At 42.8% G+C, this 26,994-nt stretch overlaps 1 protein-coding gene across 1 annotated transcript in view; it reads right to left on the bottom strand.

Annotated features, from left to right (window-relative positions):
• The window catches only part of ATIC (5-aminoimidazole-4-carboxamide ribonucleotide formyltransferase/IMP cyclohydrolase), a 191,276-nt gene that overhangs the window by 125,531 nt on the left and 38,751 nt on the right, over positions 1–26,994 (bottom strand). Inside the window, exon 6 of the mRNA XM_053698807.1 lies at positions 20,091–20,242. Within this exon, the coding sequence (XP_053554782.1) occupies positions 20,091–20,242 (152 nt within the window). The remainder of the gene's footprint in view (positions 1–20,090; positions 20,243–26,994) is intronic.

The raw sequence follows: 26,994 nt of genomic DNA, 5'->3' as shown, positions 1-26,994 counted from the left end.
CTAGCACCTTTGTGAAAATTCTGGGAGCAGTGGCCAACCCGAAAGGAAAATCCACAAACTGGTAATGCTTTGTGGATAGGAATGTGCAGATACGCATCCTTTAAATCCACGGTGGTCACATATTGTACCTCCTGGATCATTGGTAAGATTGTCCGAATGGTCTCCATCTTGAATGATGGGACTGAGGAATCTGTTTAGAATTTTGAGATCCAGGATTGGTCTGAAAGTTCCTTCTTTCTTGGGAACCACAAACAGGTTTGAGTAAAAACCCAGCCCTTGTTCCGCAATTGGAACTGGGTGGATCACTCCTATTGTATGTAGGTCTTCTACACCGCGTAAGAACGCCTCTTTCTTTGTCTGGTCTGAAGACAGACGAGACATGTGGAACCTTCCCCTTGGAGGGGAGTCCTTGAATTCTAGAAGATTTTAAAACTAGGAGAGTCTTGTGGAGCGAGGCAGAGAGTTCCACAAGATGGGAGCCAGTCTGGAGAAGTCCTGTAAACGGGAGTGTGATGAGGTGACGAGAGGAGGAGAGTAGGAGGTCATGAGTAGAGCGAAGGGGACGGGAGGGAGAGTATCTGGAGACAAGGTCTGAGATGTAGGGGGGAGCAGTGCAGTTGAGGGCTTTGTATGTAAGAGTGAGAGTTTTGTGTTTGATCCTAGAGGCAAGAGGAAGCCAGTGAAGGGATTGGCAGAGAGGCGCAGCAGATGAAGAGCGACGTGTAAGGAAGACGAGTCTGGCAGAGGCATTCATTATGGATTGTAAAGGAGCTAGGCGGCAGGTGGGGAGACCAGAGAGGACAGAGTTGCAGTAATCAAGGTGGGAAAGAATGAGAGAGTGGATTAAAATCTTAGTTGTGTCTTGTGTAAGGAAGTGTCTAATTTTAGAGATGTTTTTAAAGGTGGAAGCGGCAGGCTGTAGCCAAGGACTGAATGTGAGGAGTGAAGGAAAGATCTGAGTCAAATGTGACCCCGAGACATCGGGCATGCGGGGTAGGGGTAATGATGGAGTTGTCGACAGTTAGAGATATTGGGGGTGGAGATTTTGGAAGAAGGGGGGAAAATGAGGAGCTCAGTTTTGGAGAGATTTAGCTTGAGGTAGTGAGAGGACATCCAGGAAGAGATGTGAGAAAGACAGTTAGTGACACGGGTTAGCAAGGAAGGAGATAGTTCTGGTGCAGAGAAGTAGATTTGGGTGTCATCGGCATACAAATGATATTGGAAACCGTGGGACTTAATTAGGGAACCTAGTGATGACGTATAGATTGAGAAGAGAAGGGGACCGAGGACAGAGCCTTGCGGTACTCTGACAGAAAGTGGCGACGGGGCAGAGGAGGCCCCAGAGAAGGCTACACTGAAGGTACGGTTTGACAGGTAGGAAGAGAGCCACGAAATGGCTGTGTCGCAGATGCCGAAGGATTGGAGGGTTTGGAGCAAAAGAGGGTGGTCGACAGTGTCAAAGGCTGCGGACAGATCAAGGAGGATAAGCAGAGAGAAGTGGCCTTTTGATTTAGCTGTAAGTAGGTCGTTGGTGACCTTAACAATAGCTGTCTCTGCGGAGTGATAGGGACGAAATCCAGATTGCAGCGGGTCAAGAAGGGAGTTTAACGTAAGGAAATGGCATAGGCGTGCATATACTAGTTTTTCGAGAAGCTTTGAAGCAAGAGGGAGGAGGGAAATAGGGCGGTAGTTGGATGGGGAGGCAGGATCAAGGGAAGTTTTTTTGAGGATAGGTGTGACCAGTGCATGTTTCATCGATGAGGGAAATGTACCAGTGCTGAGGGAGAGGTTGAAAATGTGTGTTAGTATAGGGGTAAGGGTAGCAGAGAGAGAGGGGAGCAGCTGTGAGGGGATAGGGTCAAGGGGACAGGTAGTGAGGTGAGAGCGCAGTATAAGTGCCGAAACTTCTTCCTCAGTAACAGGGGAGAATGAACTAAGTTTCAGGTTATGAGGGTTGTGGTTGAGTGAGAGTATTTGAGGGGGGGGGGGGAAGAGAATGGAATTATGTTGAGAGCTGATTTCATGGAATCAATTTTGTTAATGAAGTGACTGGCAAAGTCTTGAGCTGACAGAGAAGTTGTATTAGGAAGTGGGGGAGGGCGGAGGAGAGTATTGAAAGTGGAGAACAGACGTTTTGGGTTTGAAGAAAGATTAGAGATAAGGGTAGAGAAGTAGTGTTGCTTGTGGAGATTAAGGGCAGAGTAGGAGTTCAAGATGAATTTGTAATGATAGATATAGATAGATATATATATCCCTTTAAATAGGTCTGCTAACACTAATTGGGAAAATGCACTTTGAAGACAAGAGGGAAGACAGAGCTAAGCATGACTGAAGAATGGAACATGACACACTGAAATGACAATAGGCTGTGCTGGAGAACACCAAAATGTGATGGAAGCGGCATTGGAGGCTCCCTGTGTCTTGGGCTGTCACAAATGCTCCAATACAAGGCTTTAAATAAGTATTTACTATCGGAGACCTTGTTAGAGATGATGGCATCCAGCAGTTGAGTATTGTTCTAAACAGAATATAATATTTGGAGCTAAAGAAGGCTAGCTGATGTAATTATAAGACATGCACAGTCTTAATGGCATGAAGAATAAACTATTTCAAAGTGGATGTCCCACCCATGCTATGATAAAATGTTCTTCCAGTCTGATCACTGCTGGCTGGACAAATATACAATATTAAAGTCAATGGTACTAAAACCTTGCAGAAATCTATCATTTAAGAATATATATAATTTAAGAAGATACATCTGTTTTGAATAAGCTTAAAGGGACATTATGCACTCATTTTTTCTTTGCATAAATGTTTTGTAGATCTATTTATATAGCCCACAAAGTTTTTTTTTTTTTTTTTTTTAATGTATAGTTTTGCTTATTTATAAAATAACAATGCTCTGATTTTCAGTCTCCTAACCAAGCCCCAAAGTTTTAGGAGAATACCGTCAGATACCTACTCCAGCTTGCTCCTGTTTGTGTAAAGGTCTTTCCATATGCAAAAGAAGGGATGGGGGAGTGGGCTTTCCAGCTACCTTTTCAACAGAGCTTCTAAGTAAGTTTTTAAACAGTTTTATACTGGATTTTTATATCAGTATCTGTGCACCTTACTCTTTATAGTAGTGTCTATTACATGCAGTTATATGAAAATGGGTGTATACTGTCCCTTTAACTAGAAGCATTTCACTTGCTTCAAGAATACCATTTAGTGCATTAAAGAAGCACATTTTCTTCCACCTCTTCTATATTTCAACTTTTACTGACAGAGGATTCTGAGAAGATTGTTTTCAAGTAGCTATTAAGAGTAGAAGACATCCGCAGGGTTTCTCAGCCGGGCCTTGGCCCAGTATTAGGCCTTGGTGGTTCTGCTGGTGGGCCATGATTCAACATACATTTTTGCTGCTTCTTTGCTGTAAACTGATCACCCAGAGTTCCATATGTATGGAGCTGGGGGCCTATCAGAGTGCCACTGTGCATGCACGATATGTGCATGTAACAGCCATTTAGTGGGAGGACAGCATGGGACAAGGAGCAGACAAGTCCAGCCATGGGCACCACAGGTAAGTAAGTGCCTTTAGTGTGGCCAGAAGATGCAACCTCTAAACTTCAGTATCAGTTTACATATACTGATTGGAGCATGTTTGCTTTGCAAGCTATGGGGGATTTCCATATATATATTGAACTATATGCCTCCTCTATTCTGGATTATATCAGCTTGTGTACCAACAGCGTAACCACTTTTAAAAATATTAAAAAATCTTTCCTAACCAGAAACCTTGGATGAATAGGGAGGTTCGCCTTTTACTGGATGCACAAAATGCTGCAGCCTATAGCGCTACCGGGGAAAATTTAAAAAGGGGAATAAAAAAAGTGCTAAACATGATTTCAAGATATCATATTGAAGACCACTTTCATAACAATTGTGACCCCAACGTATGTGGCAGGGCATCCAGGCCATTACGAACTACAAATCTGTAAATACAATCTCCTCAATTAAGGATGCCTCCTTTCCAGACGTGCTAAATTACTTTTATGCCCATTTTGATCGGGATAATAATGAACCAATCATCAAAGATGCGCTCCATCCAGAGGAACAGCCTTTAATACTTAGTTTCTGAGGAGTACCAAGAACTTTCCAGGGTAGATGCACGCAAGGCTGATGGCCCAGATGGTATTCCTGGCCATGTGCTGGAGAATTAGCCAAGGTCTTTACTGACATTTTTAATCTGTGACTGGCCCAGGCGGCTGTCCCGGGGTGCAAAAACAATCCGCTGCAGTGGGTCTGAATTAGGGTTGCACCGATACCATTTTTTTAAGACTGAGTACAAGTACTGATACCTTTTTTCAAATACTCACCGATACCAATTACCGATACTTTTTTTATGTCATGACAGTTTACCAAGCACAATACAGACTAATGATTTAAGATCGCTTCTTTATAATTATGAATTGTATCTCAAAAGACATTTTGAAATAATAAAACAGTTTTATGTGCTTGTTGTCACAAAGTTCACAGAATGTGTTTATAAATGCTATTGGGTTGTAGGGTGCATATAAAACTCATCAATCTGACATTTAGTTGTTAATACAAAGTTGTAAATTTAATTCTGAAAATATTGGGGAAGGAGTGTCCCAGTAATCCCCTTTGAGAAAAATGGGGCATTTGTATTCTACTGACTCAACAGAAAATAGGGCTGGTCTTCATATTTTTCCATGGCTGCTTTTTATTCCCAGTCCAGCCCTGGCTAAGGGTGTTCCTCAGAGTACAGTATATTTTGAGCATAATTGTGCAAGATGAGAAGCTGTAAAGTAGCAGCTTTTAAAGCACTGCTGACGTAAAATACAAATAACAGCATTTTGTATTGGCAGAACAGAAGTGAACAATTTTTAGTTAAGTCTCCACTCCAGCTTAAAATGAAATGGGAACATACAGTTTGAAAAACGCCACAAGATGGCATATGGGTAGGAATTGGAGGTATCGGTTTAAGTATCGGTGCATTTGCACGAGTACAAGTACTCATGGAAATACTTGGTATCGGCACCGATACTAGTATCGGTGCAACCCTAGTCTGAATGACTATCGTCCTAATTTACTTACTCCAATCATCATGAAGTGTTTTGAGAGGTTGGTCATGGCCCATCTTAAAGACCATTTACCATGTACATTGGACCCTCATCAATATGCCTATTGCCAAAATAGGTCAACAGAAGATGCTATTTCTATGGCACTACACTCTGCTTTGACCCATTTGGACAGTAACACTTATGTAAGGATGCTTTTTATTGATTTCAGTTCAGCATTCAACATCATTCCTACAAAGCTGGTTGCGAAACTTCAAGACTTGGGTATCAATATCTGGCTCTGTAATTGGACCCTGGACTTCCTGACCAATAGACCTCAGTCAGTGAGGTTAGACAATTCTCTCTCCTTTACCCTGAATACTGGAGTCCCACAAGGCTGTGTATTGAGCCCTCTATTTTATTCTCTTTTTACCCACGACTGCCTGCTTAAGTTTGTGTTGAATACCATCATTAAGTTTGCAGATGACACTACTGTGGTAGACAGGGTCAGCAATAATGAAGAGTCGGCATACAGGGAGGAGTTAACGCACCTGGTGACATGGTGTGTTGATAAACGCTGTACACACATGCCCATCTATATTAATGGGTCTGAGGTAGAACGGGTGACTAGTTTTAAATTTCTGGGAACATACCATCCCCGAAAATCTGTCCTGGTCACTAAAATACCTTCACGTTAGTTAAAAAGGCGCAACGGCGACTATTTAAGGAAGCTGAAGAAAGTACATCTGTCTTCTCAGATTGTTTAATTTCTATCTCTGCACCATTGAGAGCATTCTTACCAACTGCATCTCGGTGTGGTACGGCAACTGTACTAACCTCGACTGGAAAGCTCTTAAACGGGTGGTGAAAACTGCCCAGTACATCATCGGTGTTTAGCTACCCTCTATTGAGGACCATCAGCACAGGCGATGCCTGCAAAGGGCACACTGCATCATTGGAGACTCTTTCCATCCTAGTCATGGACAGTTTGTCCTTTTGCCATCAGGGAGGCAGTACAGGAGTCTGAATAGCAAGAGAGCCAGGCTACAAAATAGTTTTTTTCCCCAGAGCTGTTATGCTGAACACATACCTAGTGCCGATTTCGATCATTTTTATTATATCTTTTAGATTATTACATCTTTTAATTGTAGGTTTTAAGCCATCTCTGATTATAATTGCTGTTTATTACTCACATTTATTAATTTGTATTTTCCATTACCTGTGCTTACTACACGGATAGCACCATGCACTTATTCATATCACATTGATAATTTGTATTACACTGTTAAACTTTTTTTCTTCTATGTTTTATATATTTTTACAACTTATTTGCTGGTTGATATTGATTGGCACCACGCACTTTTCTACTATGCTGAATTATGGTCACACTGGGATTCTCAGTGTGTAAATTATTGTCTTTTGCCATATTAGACTTATACTGCACATATTTTATGCATTTACAAAACATAATTTATGCTTACCTGATAAATTCCTTTCTTCTGTAGTGTGATCAGTCCACGGGTCATCATTACTTCTGGGATATTACTCCTCCCCAACAGGAAGTGCAAGAGGATTCACCCAGCAGAGCTGCATATAGCTCCTCCCCTCTACGTCACTCCCAGTCATTCGACCAAGGACCAACGAGAAAGGAGAAGCCAAGGGTGAAGTGGTGACTGGAGTATAACTTAAAAAATATTTACCTGCCTTAAAAACAGGGCGGGCCGTGGACTGATCACACTACAGAAGAAAGGAATTTATCAGGTAAGCATAAATTATGTTTTCTTCTGTTAAGTGTGATCAGTCCACGGGTCATCATTACTTCTGGGATACCAATACCAAAGCAAAAGTACACGGATGACGGGAGGGATAGGCAGGCTCTTTATACAGAAGGAACCACTGCCTGAAGAACCTTTCTCCCAAAAATAGCCTCCGAGGAAGCAAAAGTGTCAAATTTGGAAAAAGTATGAAGCGAAGACCAAGTTGCAGCCTTGCAAATCTGCTCAACAGAGGCCTCATTCTTGAAGGCCCAAGTGGAAGCCACAGCTCTAGTAGAATGAGCTGTAATTCTTTCAGGAGGCTGCTGTCCAGCAGTCTCATAAGCTAAACGAATTATGCTACGAAGCCAAAAAGAAAGAGAGGTAGCAGAAGCCTTTTGACCTCTCCTCTGACCAGAGTAAACGACAAACAGAGAAGACGTTTGTCGAAATTCCTTAGTTGCCTGTAAGTAAAATTTTAGAGCACGGACTACGTCCAGGTTGTGCAGTAGACGTTCCTTCTTCGAAGAAGGATTTGGGCACAAAGGAGGAACAACAATCTCTTGATTGATATTCCTGTTAGTGACTACCTTAGGTAAGAACCCAGGTTTAGTACGCAGAACTACCTTATCCGAATGAAAAATCAAATAAGGAGAATCACAATGTAAGGCTGATAATTCAGAGACTCTTCAAGCCGAGGAAATAGCCATTAAAAATAGAACTTTCCAAGATAACAACTTTATATCAATGGAATGAAGGGGTTCAAACGGAACGCCCTGTAAAACATTAAGAACAAGGTTTAAACTCCATGGTGGAGCAACAGTTTTAAACACAGGCTTAATCCTGGCCAAAGCCTGACAAAAAGCCTGGACGTCAGGAACTTCTGACAGACGTTTGTGTAACAGAATGGACAGAGCTGAGATCTGTCCCTTTAAAGAACTAGCAGATAAACCCTTTTCTAAACCTTCTTGTAGAAAAGATAATATCCTAGGAATCCTAACCTTACTCCAAGAGTAACCTTTGGATTCACACCAATATAGGTATTTACGCCATATCTTATGGTAAATCCTTCTGGTAACAGGCTTCCTAGCCTGTATTAAGGTATCAATAACTGACTCAGAAAACCCACGTCTTGATAAAATCAAGCGTTCAATTTCCAAGCAGTCAGCTTCAGAGAAGTTAGATTTTGATGTTTGAAAGGACCCTGTATCAGAAGGTCCTGTTTCAGAGGTAGAGACCAAGGTGGACAGGATGACATGTCCACTAGGTCTGCATACCAAGTCCTGCGTGGCCATGCAGGTGCTATTAGAATCACTGATGCTCTCTCCTGTTTGATTCTGGCAATCAATCGAGGAAGCATCGGGAAGGGTGGAAACACGTAAGCCATCCTGAAATCCCAGGGTGCTGTCAGGGCATCTATCAGGACTGCTCCTGGATCCCTGGATCTGGACCCGTAACGAGGAAGCTTGGAGTTCTGACGAGACGCCATGAGGTCTATCTCTGGTTTGCCCCAACGTCGAAGTATTTGGGCAAAGACCTCCGGATGAAGTTCCCACTCCCCCGGATGAAAAGTCTGACGACTTAAGAAATCCGCCTCCCAGTTCTCCACTCCCGGGATGTGGATTGCTGACAGGTGGCAAGAGTGAGACTCTGCCCAGCGAATTATCTTTGATACTTCCATCATTGCTAGGGAGCTTCTTGTCCCTCCCTGATGGTTGATGTAAGCTACAGTCGTGATGTTGTCCGACTGAAACCTGATGAACCCCCGAGTTGTCAACTGGGGCCAAGCCAGGAGTGCATTGAGAACTGCTCTCAATTCCAGAATGTTTATTGGCAGGAGACTCTCTTCCTGACTCCATTGTCCCTGAGCCTTCAGAGAATTCCAGACGGCACCCCAACCTAGAAGGCTGGCGTCTGTTGTTACAATTGTCCAGTCTGGTCTGCTGAATGGCATCCCCCTGGACAGATGTGGCCGAGAAAGCCACCATAGAAGAGAATTTCTGGTCTCTTGATCCAGATTCAGAGAAGGGGACAAGTCTGAGTAATCCCCATTCCACTGACTTAGCATGCACAGTTGCAGTGGTCTGAGGTGTAAGCGTGCAAAGGGTACTATGTCCATTGCCGCTACCATTAAGCCGATTACCTCCATGCATTGAGCCACTGACGGGTGTTGAATGGAATGAAGGGTGCGGCAAGCACTTTGAAGTCTTGTTAGCCTGTCCTCTGTCAGGTAAATCTTCATTTCTACAGAATCTATAAGAGTCCCCAAGAAGGGAACTCTTGTGAGTGGAACGAGTGAACTTTTCTTTTCGTTCACCTTCCATCCATGTGACCTTAGAAATGCCAGTACTAACTCTGTATGAAACTTGGCATTTTGAAAGCTTGAAGCTTGTATCAGAATGTCGTCTAGGTATGGAGCTACCGAGATTCCCCGCGGTCTTAGTACCGCCAGAAGAGCACCCAGAACCTTTGTGAAGATTCTTGGAGCTGTAGCCAATCCGAATGGAAGAGCCACAAACTGGTAATGCCTGTCTAGGAAGGCAAACCTTAGGTACCGGAAATGATCTTTGTGAATCGGTATGTGAAGGTAAGCATCTTTTAAATCTACAGTGGTCATGTACTGACCCTCTTGGATCATAGGTAAAATTGTCCGAATAGTCTCCATCTTGAACGATGGAACTCTTAGGAATTTGTTTAGGATCTTTAAGTCCAGGATTGGTCTGAAAGTTCCCTCTTTTTTGGGAACCACAAACAGATTTGAGTAAAACCCTTGTCCCTGTTCCGACCGTGGAACTGGATGGATTACTCCCATTAACAAGAGCTCTTGTACGCAGCGTAGAAACGCCTCTTTCTTTGTCTGGATTGTTGACAACCTTGACAGATGAAATCTCTCTCTTGGAGGAGAGTATTTGAAGTCCAGAAGGTATCCCTGAGATATTATCTCTAGCGCCCAGGGATCCTGGACATCTCTTGCCCAAGCCTGGGCGAAGAGAGAAAGTCTGCCCCCCACTAGATCCGATCCCGGATCGGGGGCCCTCAATTCATGCTGTTTTAGGGGCAGCAGCAGGTTTCCTGGCCTGCTCGCCCTTGTTCCAAGACTGGTTAGGTCTCCAGTTTTGTCTGTAGCGAGCAACAGATCCTTCTTGCTTTGGGGCAGAGGAAGTTGATGCTGCTCCTGCTTTGAAATTCCGAAAGGAACGAAAATTAGACTGTTTGGCCTTAAGTTTGGCCCTGTCTTGAGGCAGGGCGTGGCCTTTACCTCCTGTAATGTCAGCGATAATTTCTTTCAAACCAGGCCCAAATAAGGACTGCCCTTTAAAAGCTATATTAAGCAATTTAGACTTAGAAGTAACATCAGCTGACCAGGATTTTAGCCACAGCGCCCTGCGTGCCTGAATGGCGAATCCTGAATTCTTAGCCGTAAGTTTAGTTAAATGTACTACGGCCTCCGAAATGAATGAATTAGCTAGTTTAAGGACTCTAAGCCTGTCCGTAATGTCGTCCAGAGTAGCTGAACTAATGTTCTCTTCCAGAGACTCAATCCAGAATGCCGCTGCAGCCGTGACCGGCGCAATGCATGCAAGGGGTTGCAATATAAAACCTTGTTGAACAAACATTTTCTTAAGGTAACCCTCTAATTTTTTATCCATTGGATCTGAAAAAGCACAGCTATCCTCCACCGGGATAGTGGTACGCTTAGCTAAAGTAGAAACTGCTCCCTCCACCTTAGGGACCGTTTGCCACAAGTCCCGTGTGGTGGCGTCTATTGGAAACATTTTTCTAAATATCGGAGGGGGTGAGAACGGCACACCGGGTCTATCCCACTCCTTAGTAACAATTTCAGTAAGTCTCTTAGGTATAGGAAAAACATCAGTACTCGCCGGTACCGCAAAATATTTATCCAACCTACACATTTTCTCTGGTATTGCAACTGTGTTACAATCATTCAGAGCCGCTAACACCTCCCCTAGTAATACACGGAGGTTTTCCAGCTTAAATTTAAAATTTGAAATATCTGAATCCAGTCTGTTTGGATCAGAACCGTCACCCACAGAATGAAGTTCTCCGTCCTCATGTTCTGCCACCTGTGACGCAGTGTCTGACATGGCCCTAATATTATCAGCGCACTCTGTTCTCACCCCAGAGTGATCACGCTTGCCTCTTAGTTCTGGTAATTTAGCCAAAACTTCAGTCATAACAGTGGCCATATCTTGTAAAGTTATCTGTAATGGCCGCCCAGCTGTACTGGGCGCCACCATATCGCGCACCTCCCGAGCGGGAGATGCAGGTACTGACACGTGAGGCGAGTTAGTCGGCATAACTCTCCCCTCGTTGTTTGGTGAAATTTGTTCAATTTGTACAGATTGACTCTTATTTAAAGTAGCATCAATACAGTTAGTACATAAATTTCTATTGGGCTCCACTTTGGCATTGCAACAAATGACACAGGTATCTTCCTCTGAATCAGACATGTTTAACACACTAGCAAATAAACTTGCAACTTGGAATACAATTCTATTAGAATATTATTAAAAACGTACTGTGCCTTTAAGAAGCACAGAAGATTTATGACAGTTGAAAATTAATAAATTGAAACAGTTATAGCCTCAATCCTTGTAAACAACACAACTTTAGCAAAGGTTTGATCCCATTAGCAAAAGACAACTAATTCTGAAAGCAGAAAAAAAATTACAGAATAAACGTTTTTTATCTCAGTCAACTATAATCTCACAGCTCTGCTGAGAGAAATTACCTCCCTCAAAACAGAATTTATGTTTACCTGATAAATTACTTTCTCCAACGGTGTGTCCGGTCCACGGCGTCATCCTTACTTGTGGGATATTCTCTTCCCCAACAGGAAATGGCAAAGAGCCCAGCAAAGCTGGTCACATGATCCCTCCTAGGCTCCGCCTACCCCAGTCATTCGACCGACGTTAAGGAGGAATATTTGCATAGGAGAAACCATATGGTACCGTGGTGACTGTAGTTAAAGAAAATAAATTATCAGACCTGATTAAAAAAACCAGGGCGGGCCGTGGACCGGACACACCGTTGGAGAAAGTAATTTATCAGGTAAACATAAATTCTGTTTTCTCCAACATAGGTGTGTCCGGTCCACGGCGTCAGCCTTACTTGTGGGAACCAATACCAAAGCTTTAGGACACGGATGAAGGGAGGGAGCAAATCAGGTCACCTAAATGGAAGGCACCACGGCTTGCAAAACCTCTCTCCCAAAAATAGCCTCAGAAGAAGCAAAAGTATCAAACTTGTAAAATTTGGTAAAAGTGTGCAGTGAAGACCAAGTCGCTGCCCTACATATCTGATCAACAGAAGCCTCGTTCTTGAAGGCCCATGTGGAAGCCACAGCCCTAGTGGAATGAGCTGTGATTCTTTCGGGAGGCTGCCGTCCGGCAGTCTCGTAAGCCAATCTGATGATGCTTTTAATCCAAAAAGAGAGAGAGGTAGAAGTTGCTTTTTGACCTCTCCTTTTACCGGAATAAACAACAAACAAGGAAGATGTTTGTCTAAAATCCTTTGTAGCATCTAAATAGAATTTTAGAGCGCGAACAACATCCAAATTGTGCAACAAACGTTCCTTCTTTGAAACTGGTTTCGGACACAGAGAAGGTACGATAATCTCCTGGTTAATGTTTTTGTTAGAAACAACTTTTGGAAGAAAACCAGGTTTAGTACGTAAAACCACCTTATCTGCATGGAACACCAGATAAGGAGGAGAACACTGCAGAGCAGATAATTCTGAAACTCTTCTGGCAGAAGAAATTGCAACTAAAAACAAAACTTTCCAAGATAATAATTTAATATCAACGGAATGCAAGGGTTCAAACGGAACCCCCTGAAGAACTGAAAGAACTAAATTGAGACTCCAAGGAGGAGTCAAAGGTTTGTAAACAGGCTTAATTCTAACCAGAGCCTGAACAAAAGCTTGAACATCTGGCACAGCAGCCAGTTTTTTGTGAAGTAACACCGACAAGGCAGAAATCTGTCCCTTCAGGGAACTTGCAGATAATCCTTTTTCCAATCCTTCTTGAAGGAAGGATAGGATCCTAGGAATCTTAACCTTGTCCCAAGGGAATCCTTTAGATTCACACCAACAGATATATTTTTTCCAAATTTTGTGGTAAATCTTTCTAGTTACAGGCTTTCTGGCCTGAACAAGAGTATCGATAACAGAATCTGAGAACCCTCGCTTCGATAAAATCAAGCGTTCAATCTCCAAGCAGTCAGCTGGAGTGAAACCAGATTCGGATGTTCGAACGGACCCTGAACAAGAAGGTCTCGTCTCAAAGGTAGCTTCCAAGGTGGAGCCGATGACATATTCACCAGATCTGCATACCAAGTCCTGCGTGGCCACGCAGGAGCTATCAAGATCACCGACGCCCTCTCCTGATTGATCCTGGCTACCAGCCTGGGGATGAGAGGAAAGGGCTGGAACACATAAGCTAGTTTGAAGGTCCAAGGTGCTACTAGTGCATCCACTAGAGCCGCCTTGGGATCCCTGGATCTGGACCCGTAGCAAGGAACTTTGAAGTTCTGACGAGAGGCCATCAGATCCATGTCTGGAATGCCCCACAGCTGAGTGACTTGGGCAAAGATTTCCGGATGGAGTTCCCACTCCCCCGGATGCAATGTCTGACGACTCAGAAAATCCGCTTCCCAATTTTCCACTCCTGGGATGTGGATAGCAGACAGGTGGCAGGAGTGAGACTCCGCCCATAGAATGATTTTGGTCACTTCTTCCATCGCTAGGGAACTCCTTGTTCCCCCCTGATGGTTGATGTACGCAACAGTTGTCATGTTGTCTGATTGAAACCGTATGAACTTGGCCCTCGCTAGCTGAGGCCAAGCCTTGAGAGCATTGAATATCGCTCTCAGTTCCAGAATATTTATCGGTAGAAGAGATTCTTCCCGAGACCAAAGACCCTGAGCTTTCAGGGATCCCCAGACCGCGCCCCAGCCCATCAGACTGGCGTCGGTCGTGACAATGACCCACTCTGGTCTGCGGAATGTCATCCCTTGTGACAGGTTGTCCAGGGACAGCCACCAACGGAGTGAGTCTCTGGTCCTCTGATTTACTTGTATCTTCGGAGACAAGTCTGTATAGTCCCCATTCCACTGACTGAGCATGCACAGTTGTAATGGTCTTAGATGAATGCGCGCAAAAGGAACTATGTCCATTGCCGCTACCATCAACCCGATCACTTCCATGCACTGAGCTATGGAAGGAAGAGGAACGGAATGAAGTATCCGACAAGAGTCTAGAAGTTTTGTTTTTCTGGCCTCTGTTAGAAAAATCCTCATTTCTAAGGAGTCTATAATTGTTCCCAAGAAGGGAACCCTTGTTGACGGGGATAGAGAACTCTTTTCCACGTTCACTTTCCATCCGTGAGATCTGAGAAAGGCCAGGACGATGTCCGTGTGAGCCTTTGCTTGAGGAAGGGACGACGCTTGAATCAAAATGTCGTCCAAGTAAGGTACTACAGCAATGCCCCTTGGTCTTAGCACAGCTAGAAGGGACCCTAGTACCTTTGTGAAAATCCTTGGAGCAGTGGCTAATCCGAAAGGAAGCGCCACGAACTGGTAATGTTTGTCCAGGAATGCGAACCTTAGGAACCGATGATGTTCCTTGTGGATAGGAATATGTAGATACGCATCCTTTAAATCCACCGTGGTCATGAATTGACCTTCCTGGATGGAAGGAAGAATAGTTCGAATGGTTTCCATCTTGAATGATGGAACCTTGAGAAACTTGTTTAAGATCTTGAGATCTAAGATTGGTCTGAACGTTCCCTCTTTTTTGGGAACTATGAACAGATTGGAGTAGAACCCCATCCCTTGTTCTCTTAATGGAACAGGATGAATCACTCCCATTTTTAACAGGTCTTCTACACAATGTAAGAATGCCTGTCTATTTATATGGTCTGAAGACAACTGAGACCTGTGGAACCTCCCCCTTGGGGGAAGTCCCTTGAATTCCAGAAGATAACCTTGGGAGACTATTTCTAGGGCCCAAGGATCCAGAACATCTCTTGCCCAAGCCTGAGCGAAGAGAGAGAGTCTGCCCCCCACCAGATCCGGTCCCGGATCGGGGGCCAACATTTCATGCAGTCTTGGTAGCAGTGGCAGGTTTCTTGGCCTGCTTTCCTTTGTTCCAGCCTTGCATTGGTCTCCAAGCTGGCTTGGCTTGAGAAGTATTACCCTCTTGCTTAGAGGACGTAGCACCTTGGGCTGGTCCGTTTCTACGAAAGGGACGAAAATTAGGTTTATTTTTTGCCTTGAAAGGCCGATCCTGAGGAAGGGCGTGGCCCTTACCCCCAGTGATATCAGAGATAATCTCTTTCAAGTCAGGGCCAAACAGCGTTTTCCCCTTGAAAGGAATGTTAAGTAGCTTGTTCTTGGAAGACGCATCAGCCGACCAAGATTTCAACCAAAGCGCTCTGCGCGCCACAATAGCAAACCCAGAATTCTTAGCCGCTAACCTAGCCAATTGCAAAGTGGCGTCGAGGGTGAAAGAATTAGCCAATTTGAGAGCATTGATTCTGTCCATAATCTCCTCATAAGGAGGAGAATCACTATCGACCGCCTTTATCAGCTCATCGAACCAGAAACATGCGGCTGTAGCGACAGGGACAATGCATGAAATTGGTTGTAGAAGGTAACCCTGCTGAACAAACATCTTTTTAAGCAAACCTTCTAATTTTTTATCCATAGGATCTTTGAAAGCACAACTATCCTCTATGGGTATAGTGGTGCGTTTGTTTAAAGTGGAAACCGCTCCCTCGACCTTGGGGACTGTCTGCCATAAGTCCTTTCTGGGGTCGACCATAGGAAACAATTTTTTAAATATGGGGGGAGGGACGAAAGGAATACCTGGCCTCTCCCATTCTTTATTAACAATGTCCGCCACCCGCTTGGGTATAGGAAAAGCTTCTGGGAGCCCCGGCACCTCTAGGAACTTGTCCATTTTACATAGTTTCTCTGGGATGACCAACTTGTCACAATCATCCAGAGTGGATAATACCTCCTTAAGCAGAATGCGGAGATGTTCCAACTTAAATTTAAATGCAATCACATCAGGTTCAGCCTGTTGAGAAATGTTCCCTGAATCAGTAATTTCTCCCTCAGACAAAACCTCCCTGGCCCCATCAGACTGGGTTAGGGGCCCTTCAGAGATATTAATATCAGCGTCGTCATGCTCTTCAGTATCTAAAACAGAGCAGCCGCGCTTACGCTGACAAGTGTTTATTTTGGCTAAAATGTTTTTGACAGAATTATCCATTACAGCCGTTAATTGTTGCATAGTAAGGAGTATTGGCGCGCTAGATGTACTAGGGGCCTCCTGAGTGGGCAAGACTCGTGTAGACGAAGGAGGGAATGATGCAGTACCATGCTTACTCCCCTCACTTGAGGAATCATCTTGGGCATCATTGTCATTATCACATAAATCACATTTATTTAAATGAATAGGAATTCTGGCTTCCCCACATTCAGAACACAGTCTATCTGGTAGTTCAGACATGTTAAACAGGCATAAACTTGATAACAAAGTACAAAAACGTTTTAAAATAAAACCGTTACTGTCACTTTAAATTTTAAACTGAACACACTTTATTACTGCAATTGCGAAAAAACATGAAGGAATTGTTCAAAATTTATCAAATTTTCACCACAGTGTCTTAAAGCCTTAAAAGTATTGCACACCAAATTTGGAAGCTTTAACCCTTAAAATAACGGAACCGGAGCCGTTTTAAACTTTAACCCCTTTACAGTCCCTGGTATCTGCTTTGCTGAGACCCAACCAAGCCCAAAGGGGAATACGATACCAAATGACGCCTTCAGAAAGTCTTTTCTAAGTATCAGAGCTCCTCTCACATGCGACTGCATGCCATGCCTCTCAAAAACAAGTGCGCCACACCGGCGCGAAAATGAGGCTCTGCTTATGCTTTGGGAAAGCCCCTAAGGAATAAGGTGTCTAATACAGTGCCTGCCGATATTATTATATCAAAATACCCAGATAAAATGATTCCTCAAGGCTAAATATGTGTTAATAATGAATCGATTTAGCCCAGAAAAAGTCTACAGTCTTAATAAGCCCTTGTGAAGCCCTTATTTACGATCGTAATAAACATGGCTTACCGGATCCCATAGGGAAAATGACAGCTTCCAGCATTACATCGTCTTGTTAGAATGTGTCATACCTCAAGCAGCAAGAGACTGCACACTGTTCCCCCAACTGAAGTTAATTGCTCTCAACAGTCCTGTGTGGAACAGCCATGGATTTTAGTTACGGTTGCTAAAATCATTTTCCTCATACAAACAGAAATCTTCATCTCTTTTCTGTTTCTGAGTAAATAGTACATACCAGCACTATTTCAAAATAACAAACTCTTGATTGAATAATAAAAACTACAGTTAAACACTAAAAAACTCTAAGCCATCTCCGTGGAGATGTTGCCTGTACAACGGCAAAGAGAATGACTGGGGTAGGCGGAGCCTAGGAGGGATCATGTGACCAGCTTTGCTGGGCTCTTTGCCATTTCCTGTTGGGGAAGAGAATATCCCACAAGTAAGGATGACGCCGTGGACCGGACACACCTATGTTGGAGAAAACAAGTTTTGAAGACCCCTGAGCTCTGTAGAGATGAACCGGATCATGCAGGAAATACAATGAGCTGCTGACTGAAATTTCTGATGCGTAGCAAAAGCGCCAAAAAACGGCCCCTCACACACAGCAGTGAGAGAGAACAGAAACTGTCAGAAAAAAGATCAAGCAACTGCCAAGTGGAAAAATAGTGCCCAAACATTTATTCACTCAGTACCTCAGCAAATGAAAACGATTTTACATTCCAGCAAAAACGTTAAAACTTTTTAATAACTAAGAAATTATGTTTATGTATTTCTTACAGTGTAATTCCAGTGAAGTACCATTCCCCAGAATACTGAAGTGTAAAGTATACATACATGACATTATATCGGTATGGCAGGATTTTCTCATCAATTCCATTGTCAGAAAATAAAAGCTGCTACATACCTCTATGCAGATTCATCTGCCCGCTGTCCCCTGATCTGAAGTTTACCTCTCCTCAGATGGCCGAGAAACAGCAATATGATCTTAACTACTCCGGCTAAAATCATAGTAAAACTCTGGTAGATTCTTCTTCAAACTCTGCCAGAGAGGTAATAACACACTCCGGTGCTATTTTAAAATAACAAACTTTTGATAGAAGATATAAAACTAAGTATAATCACCATAGTCCTCTCACACATCCTATCTAGTCGTTGGGTGCAAGAGAATGACTGGGAGTGACGTAGAGGGGAGGAGCTATATGCAGCTCTGCTGGGTGAATCCTCTTGCACTTCCTGTTGGGGAGGAGTAATATCCCAGAAGTAATGATGACCCGTGGACTGATCACACTTAACAGAAGAAATAAAGTATATCACATTTTAATTATTGATATTACATGTTACAATATATGTATTCAACACTAAAGTCATTCCATTTTTTTTTTTATAATTTTATAATTATTTACGACTACTATTGTATTAGCCTCTGCACCTTATACTATTTATTTGCAATGTCTGGGTTAGATGTTTTTAAATATATTTCATTGCCCTTGTTTTTCTAACTTGTGCAATGACAATAAAAGGAATCTTATCTTATCTAGTGCTACCAGCCTCCGACTGATATACTACTCCCCCACTGCCAATGACTACCGGGCCTTTGACATATACAGCTAACATTTACCGGGCTTTTAGATCAAGCCTTTTGTGCTTAGTCACATAATATATAAAAACAGCAACACAAAAACAAAGTAAAAATAAAATTAGAAGCCTAAGGAAAAGAGCTTATGGTTTTGTTTAACATTTAATATCCCAAATAATAAAAATGCAAATTTTTTTTATTGGAATTTCAGTCATAAAGATCACTCACATTAAAAATATATTCATATCAACCAATAATCATATTATCAATATTTAAAGCTTCATATGACAACGTAAATTTTAAAAAAGTTCAAAAGAATAATCAATGTCTATGTTAAGTCAATTTGGTGTTCTTGGCAGTAATCTAGAAGCTCAACATAGCTCTTTCATATCCAGATAGTATGATTATTACCAGACAAAATGTCACTTCCAATACTATACTTTATAGGAACAACTATGCCACCTAGAGATGGTACTAAGTATGACGTATAAAAAACTTAGTTTTATTATTTATGGTTTATTTACTTGGAAATTCCTATGTACTGTTTAAAAAATAAATGTAAATGCAGTACTGTTCGATGTACCCTGTTATATGTAACCCCACGACTCATTAATATAACATTAAAAGTACATTGTGGCAAATTTCAATCTTTAACTTGTGTCCTCTCCCTGCTGCTGAAAAAAAAAAAAAAAAACTATCCAAATCTAATGGAAAAAGGAATTCCCAATGGAGGAACAGTGCTTGGGCAGATTCCAAGTAAGCAAGATGGGAGGTAGCCTTTAGTGCGACAATTTCCCTCTTTTTTCAAATCAACTTCCACTGTAATTATTCTAAGGAGTGAACTAGGATGAAAATTTTAACTGGCTCTTCATAAGAACTATGGTTGCCTTTTTCTTAAAAGCTATAAAGGATTTTTCACTGTACTGGCTCCTTGGGACACCAGACAAGGACAGTCCCTATAGGGCTCGATTTATCAAGCTACGTCGGATATATGCACCCCTCTGCCGCAGCTCATTGCACGCGATCGCCGTTTTGCGCTCGCATGCAATGCCGCCCCTGCCCGCGCACAGCCAATCACGTGTGTGCAGGAGCTGTCAATCTCACCGGTCAGATTGAAATTCTCCACCTAAGAAGTGGAGAAGAGTGTAGGAAGCAGCGGTTGATGACCACTGCTTGATAAATACGAAGTGCAGGTTCTCTTGTGAGAACCTGCAGTTGTAGTGCAGAAGGCTTGGGGGGGGGGGGGGAGGGGAGAGCTTATAGAGCTCAACCAGTCTCTTGCAAACATGGCATTTCTAAACCACTGTTCTTTGCTTCACAATTATCAGACTGATGCTGGATGTGACATTGTCTTGAGCCAAGCTAATAGAAAAGGAAACTACCCCATCTAGAATATTATGCTTACAGACAGAAGCAGAGCAGCAGCTAAGGAAACATGAATGTACTAATTAAAAAAGAAAAGAAAAAAAGTGCACAAATAAAAGTTGCAGTTTAGTATCTGACCTGATCACTTTCAAGGGTCACTAGTTGTCACTATCCCATTGTGCTCACCTTCAAAGCTAGTTGGCTGCGTGTCTCCAACGATGTGTCCTTTGTCTCAGATTTTTCCATCTCATCAGCAATGGTTCCATAATCACTAGGATCACACACTACCGTCACTCGAGCATGGTTCTTGGCAGCAGCTCGCAGTAGGGTCACACCACCTACGGCAACAAAAAACAAAAATGTATGCTTACCTGATAAATGTCTTTCTTTCCAGACATGGAGAGTCCACGTCATTCCAATTACTAGTGGGATATTCAACTCCTGGCCAGCAGGAGGAGGCAAAGAGGAACCCAGCAAAGCTGTTAAGTGTAACTGCCTTACCCATAACCCCCAGTCATTCAGCCGAAGGAAATGGAAAAGGAAGAAACAAGGGTGAAAAAGTTGCCTGAGGTTTATAGAAAAAAACTGCCAATTCATAAAAAAAAAAAAAAAAAAAGGAGGGCGGGTTGTGGACTCTCCATGTCGGAAATAAATTTATCAGGTAAGCATAAATTTTGTTTTCTTTCCTATGACATGGAGTCCACGTCGTCATTCCAATTACTAGTGGGAACCAATACCCAAGCTAGGACGACACGGAATGAATGGGAGGGGGGGGGGGGAGTCAGGATGACCTAAACAGAAGGCACCCCCACTTGTAGAACCTGTCTCCCAAACGAAGCCTCAGCTGAGGCAAAGGTATCAAATTTGTAGAATTTTGAAAAAGTATGCAGAGAGGACCAAGTTGCGGCCTTGCAAATCTGTTCCACAGAAGCTTAACATTTGAAAGCCCAGGAAGAGGAGACAGCCCTAGTGGAATGAGCCGTAACTCTCAGGAGGCTGCTGTCCAGCAGTCTCATACGCCAAACAAATCAAACTTCTCAACCAGAGACTTGAGGGTTATATGAGAGAACACTTCTGGATGGAGAGCCCACTCCCTGGGATGAAAGATCTGTCTGCTCAGAAAATCTGCTTACCAGTTGTCCACTCCTGGGATGTGGATGGCAGATAGGAGACAATCATGGGTTTCCGCCCACTGATTAATTTGAGTCACCTCCTTCACGGCTAAGGAACTAGAGTCCCTACCTAGTGGTTGATGTAAGCCACTGAGGTGATGTACGATTGGAATCTTATAAACCGGACCAACGACAGTTGAGGCTGCACTGAGAGCATTGAAGATAGCTCAACTCCAAGATGTTTATGGGGAGAGAGGACTCTTCCCGAGACCACAGGCCCTGAGCCTTTAGATGGCCCTGATAGACTGGCATCTGTAGTCACAATTTCCCAAGAAGGTCTCAGAAAGCAAGTGCCCCGAGACAGATGATCCTGTGACAGCCACCACGAGAGAGAGTCTCTTGTTAGAGGGTCCAGATTTATCCTCCGAGATAAATCTGAATGATCTGCGTTCCATTGACAGAGCATACAAAACTGCAGCGGTCGAAGATGGAACCGTGCAAAAGGAATCATGTCCATGGATGCCACCATTAGGCCAATCACTGCCATGCATTGGGCTACAGATGGACGAAAGGCAGACTTGAGAAAGGCAGGAAGCAATTATCTCGTCTTTTCGGATATCGGTCAGAAAAATCTGCATGGACAGGGAATCTATTATAGTCCCTAGAAAACACACCTTGGTAGATGAACAAAAGAACTTTTTTTTTTTACAAATTGACCTTCCATCCATGAGAATAAAAAAAAAAAAAAAAAAAACAGCATTGCTATATGAGATTGGGCTAGTTGAAAAAGATGACGCCTGAACCAAGATATCGTCTAGATAAGGTGCCACAGCAATTTCCTGGGATCTGATCATAGTCAATAGCGCCCCCAAAATCTTTTGGAATATTCTGGAAGCCATGGCTAGACCAAATGGAAAAGCAAATTGGAAGTGCTTGTCCAGATATGCAAACCTCAGATACTGATGGTGTTCCCTGTGAATGGGTACATGAAGGTATGTGTCCTTTAGGTCTATGGTCGTCATAAACTGACCTTCCTGTACCAAATGAAGAATGGAACGAATAGTATACATCTTTAAGGACGGAACCCTGAGGAATTTTGTTGAGACACTTAAGGTCTAGAATGGGGCGAAAAGTTCCCTCCTTTTTGGGAACCACAAATAGATTTGAATAGAATCCTAGACCCTGTTCTGTTAGAGGGACAGGAACAATAACTCCAAGAGAAAATAGGTCTTTTACACAGTTTAAGGAGGACTCCTTTAGTTTGAGGACAGTCTTGGCAGGAGAAATCTGCCCATTGGAGGGCAAGACTTGAATCCCACCCTGTAACCCTGGGATATTATATCCACCGTCCAAGGGTCTGGGATCTCTCGTATCCAGGTTTGTTTATTAAAAAAAAAAAAAAAAAAAAAAAAAAAAAGAGAAAGCCTGCCCCCCACCAGATCCAAACTGGGATCGGAACCTTCATGCTGATTTTGAATCAGCAGAAGGCTTCTTGTTTTGTTTTCCCTTGTTCCAGGGCTGGTTGGATTTCCAAGAGGATCTGGAAGAGGAAGAGGGGGACTTTGGTCCCTTAAAGTTACAAAAGGAATGATAGAGGTCTCACGACCTCTAGGTCTATTTCTTGTTCTGAGGTAGGAAAGATCCCTTTCCACCTGTAATCTCTGAAATGATCTCTGCTAGACCAGGTCCAAACAAAGTCTTTCACTTTTAGGGTAAAGCCAAAAGCTTGACCTTAGAAGAAACATCGGCAGACCAAGATTTTAACCAGAGCCCTGAGGGCTAGTACCGTGAAGCTAGCCATCTTAGCTCCAAGACAAATTATCTGCATATTGGCATCACAGATAAAAGTATTGGCCAATTTTACAGCTTTGATCCTATCATGATCTACTCTACTGTAGTTTCCTGTGCAATGAAATCAGACAATGCATCACACCAATGCTGGTTGCCACTGTAGTCCTTGATGAACATACATCTTTTTTAAGTAAGCCTCTAGCTTCTTGTCCATTGGGTCCTTAAAAGAGCAACTATCCTCTATAGGAATGGTAGTTCTCTTAGCAAGAGATGAAATGGCTCTTTCAACCTTAAGTACAGTGCGACACGAATAGAGTCAGCAACAGGAACAATTGCAATAGTCTACAACTGCTCTGCAAAACAGGGAGTGCAGGTCACGTGATCGAGACCGACATTAACTGGGCAGATATTTTCACGAAAAAAAAATTGCAAAAAAATTCCAGCAGTTTAAAAAACGGCTTTCCGTGTTAATCACCAAAGACTTTTCCTTGTATATCAGGCAAACATCTAGAACATATAAAAGCCCTCAAGTTAGGCTATTAAATAAAATAAACTTCCCATCAAAAATAGTAAGGAGAGAAAAGGTTAAGAAATAAAGGGTAGCCTTATTTTTAACCTACATCCCTTAGCCAAGGTGTCCGGCTCAAACTAATAAGTGCCATACTTGATTAAGAGAAATATTGTGTCCCCAATATGAATCCTTAAACTATAAGGATTATCAAGTCCTAGAAAGGAGCTGAAAATGAGGCTTAACCTCTAAAGTGCAGCAGTTCTTCTGTACCTTAGACCCAATTGCATTATAGATGCTGATCTTTCGGTGTGGAAGGCACTTTACTCCCTGTCAGACCTGTAGGAAAAGAAAGATTAACCAACTCTGGCTTTCTACAAAGGGGTAGCAAAGTGTTAAAAGTAAAGCAAAGACTTCTTCGCCGCCTTTTAACTGCTAAAAGCCACCGCTACTCTTACTCAAGAGATTGATGTGGACACAGCTAGACCCCAAATCCTTTGAAAAAGCCCAACCGGGCGAAACGAGTCAGGGGAGAGCTGTGAGCTTAGTCACACTCATGTTGTGTTAATTTTAATACCCAGATAACAGTTGCTTAAATGAGGTTTGCTCTCATAATTTCCTTATAGTCATACTTACTACCATCAGTCTGGGTTGTGCCACACATTGATTTAACAACAGTATCTATCACGCGATACAATACAGGGGGATAGCTTTACCTCTATATACACGCACTGTATATTATTACTGCTAACAGCTTGGGCTGGGCCGTACGCTGATACATTATTAGTACCGAATTCATAGTGAGATACAAAGGCTTTGATAGTTCTACTTCTTTATTCTAGATATATACGGCTAGATTTGGAGTTCGGCGGTAGATGGGCTGTTAACGCCACGCGTGTTTTATGTCTAACGCACGTCAATGTTTGACTCCGGTATTTAGAGTTAAGATAAGACCATCTAACGATGCTCCTAACGCGTGTATGTCACACGCGTAATCCTGCCCGCGTTAGACAGTCTCCCATAGAGATCAATGGGAAAGCAAAAAAATTGCCTTTTTTAATCTAACACTCGATCTCGCGAGAATACGCACAGCTCGGTCATATGACGCATACCACATCATGCACAACAATAACACGCCGCAAATGTCACAACAACAATCACTCAACAAAGCACACAAGCATTACACATTCACAAGCGGGGGAAGTTTTAATACTATTTATACGGGGAATACGCATATACTTTAAGATGCGGAAAATCGCACAATAACAACAAGGATTAAAAAAGAGATACATACACTAGAAACAAAATTGCATTCAATATCATTATATATTATGAAAAACATACATATACAACACTTCACGAAGAACACACCATCGCAAATTCACATTTAATAAGAATACTTTTTGACAATGAAAGCTAAAACGAACACTATGACATCATCGCATTCTACACATTCCACAAATACCAACTCGAAATGAGCATGCGCAAATTCACACACCTAATACACATTGCAATAATATTAATTGCTAATAAAGCACACCTGAACACTAATTACAATGGAAATTGGGACATCATTAAACATTTACACAGGGTATATAAGCACCACACAAGCATGGCTTCTTTGACTGTGTTGCTGTTGGGTCTTTGGAGATTGGAGGTTTAAGAATAGAGAGTTAGCGAATTTTTGAGAGTGAGTTAGTGTTAGCGTGAGAGAGTCAGTTGGTAGTGTTAGCGTGAGAGAGTCAGTTGGTAGTGTTAGCGTGAGAGAGTGAGTGAGTTAGTGGGAGTTAGTGGGAGTGGGAGAGAGTCTGTTAGTGGGAGCGTGAGTGAGTTAGTGGGAGTTATTAGTGAGAGTTGTTAGTGGGAGCGTCAGTTAGTGGTAGTTAGTGAGCGTTAGTGGGAGTGTTTGTTAGTGAGAATTAGAAGTAGTGTGAGTTAGCGAGCGAGTGATTTATCTGTACACTTAACACATTTACACGCAAACACATTCAATACATACATACACTTATCAATAACACTACATACACTCCATACCCCCTACCCCCTCATACTACACTCCATACCCCATTCCTTGTAGTCCCATTCCCTTTCATCCCATTTACTCTTATCCCATACCCCATACCCATCCCATACCCATCCCCTAGTTACATTTAGTTTACATATCCTCCTTTTAGTCTTATTATTTTCGTTTATTTAAATACTCCTTACCCTCTTTGTTTTTTTACATCCCTCACACTTTAAGCACCTTTTTTGTCTTTTTAGTTCTTTATTTTGAGCCCCTTTCATTTCATCACACTCACTTTTTGTTTGATTATTTGGGGTTTAGTTTAGGGAGGAGATGGAGGCCAGGCAGGGGACAGGTAGAGGGGGGAGTAGAGGGAGGGGGAGAGGAACAGGGCAGGAAGGGGGGCAGGAAGCGGGGGTGGAAGCGGTGGGTGGACCCAGCCACTTGGTTCAAGATGACCAAGTGGCTGGGCCCAGTGGCGGTCAGAGTAGGGCTTCACAGTCCGGGAAACAGAGGGCATCGTCACAGGGGAAGGCCAAGGCGACTAGGGAGGCGAGGTTTACGATGGAGGAGAAGAAGGCCCTCGTAGAGGCCTATATGGCCAGGCATAGGATGCTGCAGCACCAAAAGACCACCCCGACTGACAAGAGGAGGCTCTGGAACGAGATTAGGAATGCAGTCAATGCAGTGGGTGGCCGGAACCGGGATATGGATTCTATCAAACATCGGTACCGGGACTGTAAACTTGAACTTAAAAAAAAGTTAAGCCTGGAGGCCCGACATGCCGCAGGGACCGGTGGCGGCCCTGCCCTTGAAATGGAATACTGCCGATGGGAGGAAATGTTGCGGCCCAGCATCTCCGAGGTGGAAGTAGTCGGTATCGGAGGAATCGATACCGGGAACCTGCCACTCTCATCTGACGGTAAGCTCATTGAACAATAATTTCACATACGAATGTATTTCAATGGACACTATACGCAAACATTTACTGTCATGATTGAGGTAGCGAATACAATTTGACAAAACATTCAAATGTACTTAAATTACCTAATTAGATAAATTCTTGAGATATATTTTAATGAAGAAATAGCCATGCACACGGTGAAACAATCACAGGAGGCAGCTATATTCACCTAACAATCAGCATCTTAGAAGCATATTTATATATGCTTTTCAGCAAAGAATATCCAGAGAATGAAGCTAATTAGATAAGAAAAGTACATTCGAAAGTTGATACTAAATGTATGCTTCTAAATCATGAAAGATCAAACATTGGGTTTCATGTGTTAAGGATCAGATTAATGCTATTACGCTGTTTACACGCATTCTATTACTTTGCGGTTACATCAGTATCTAGGCTATAGGTTAGGTGTGCATTTAAACAGACTGAAAACAAACGCTAAAACATTCACATTGACCACAGATATCACAAACACGGTTTAGAAAAAGCGGAAATCGTATTGATTGTTTGTTAGATTTCAAAGTGGATTAATGATTCTGCATTTGTAATTGTATCGTAAGCTAAGTCATTTAAACCTTTATTTGCAAATATGCTAATATATATATATTTTTATTTTTTTTTATTTTTTTTATATACAGAGTCTGGGGACGAGGCAGCACAGCCTCCTGCATCTCCCCGGGATGAGAGTGGTGGTGAGGAATTCCCACTTCGGA

Source organism: Bombina bombina, chromosome 1 (assembly GCF_027579735.1).
Source record: "Bombina bombina isolate aBomBom1 chromosome 1, aBomBom1.pri, whole genome shotgun sequence".
Lineage (NCBI taxonomy): Eukaryota > Metazoa > Chordata > Amphibia > Anura > Bombinatoridae > Bombina > Bombina bombina.
The sequence above is the reverse complement of the archived record's forward strand: the minus strand, read 5'-3'. Positions and strand labels throughout refer to the sequence as shown.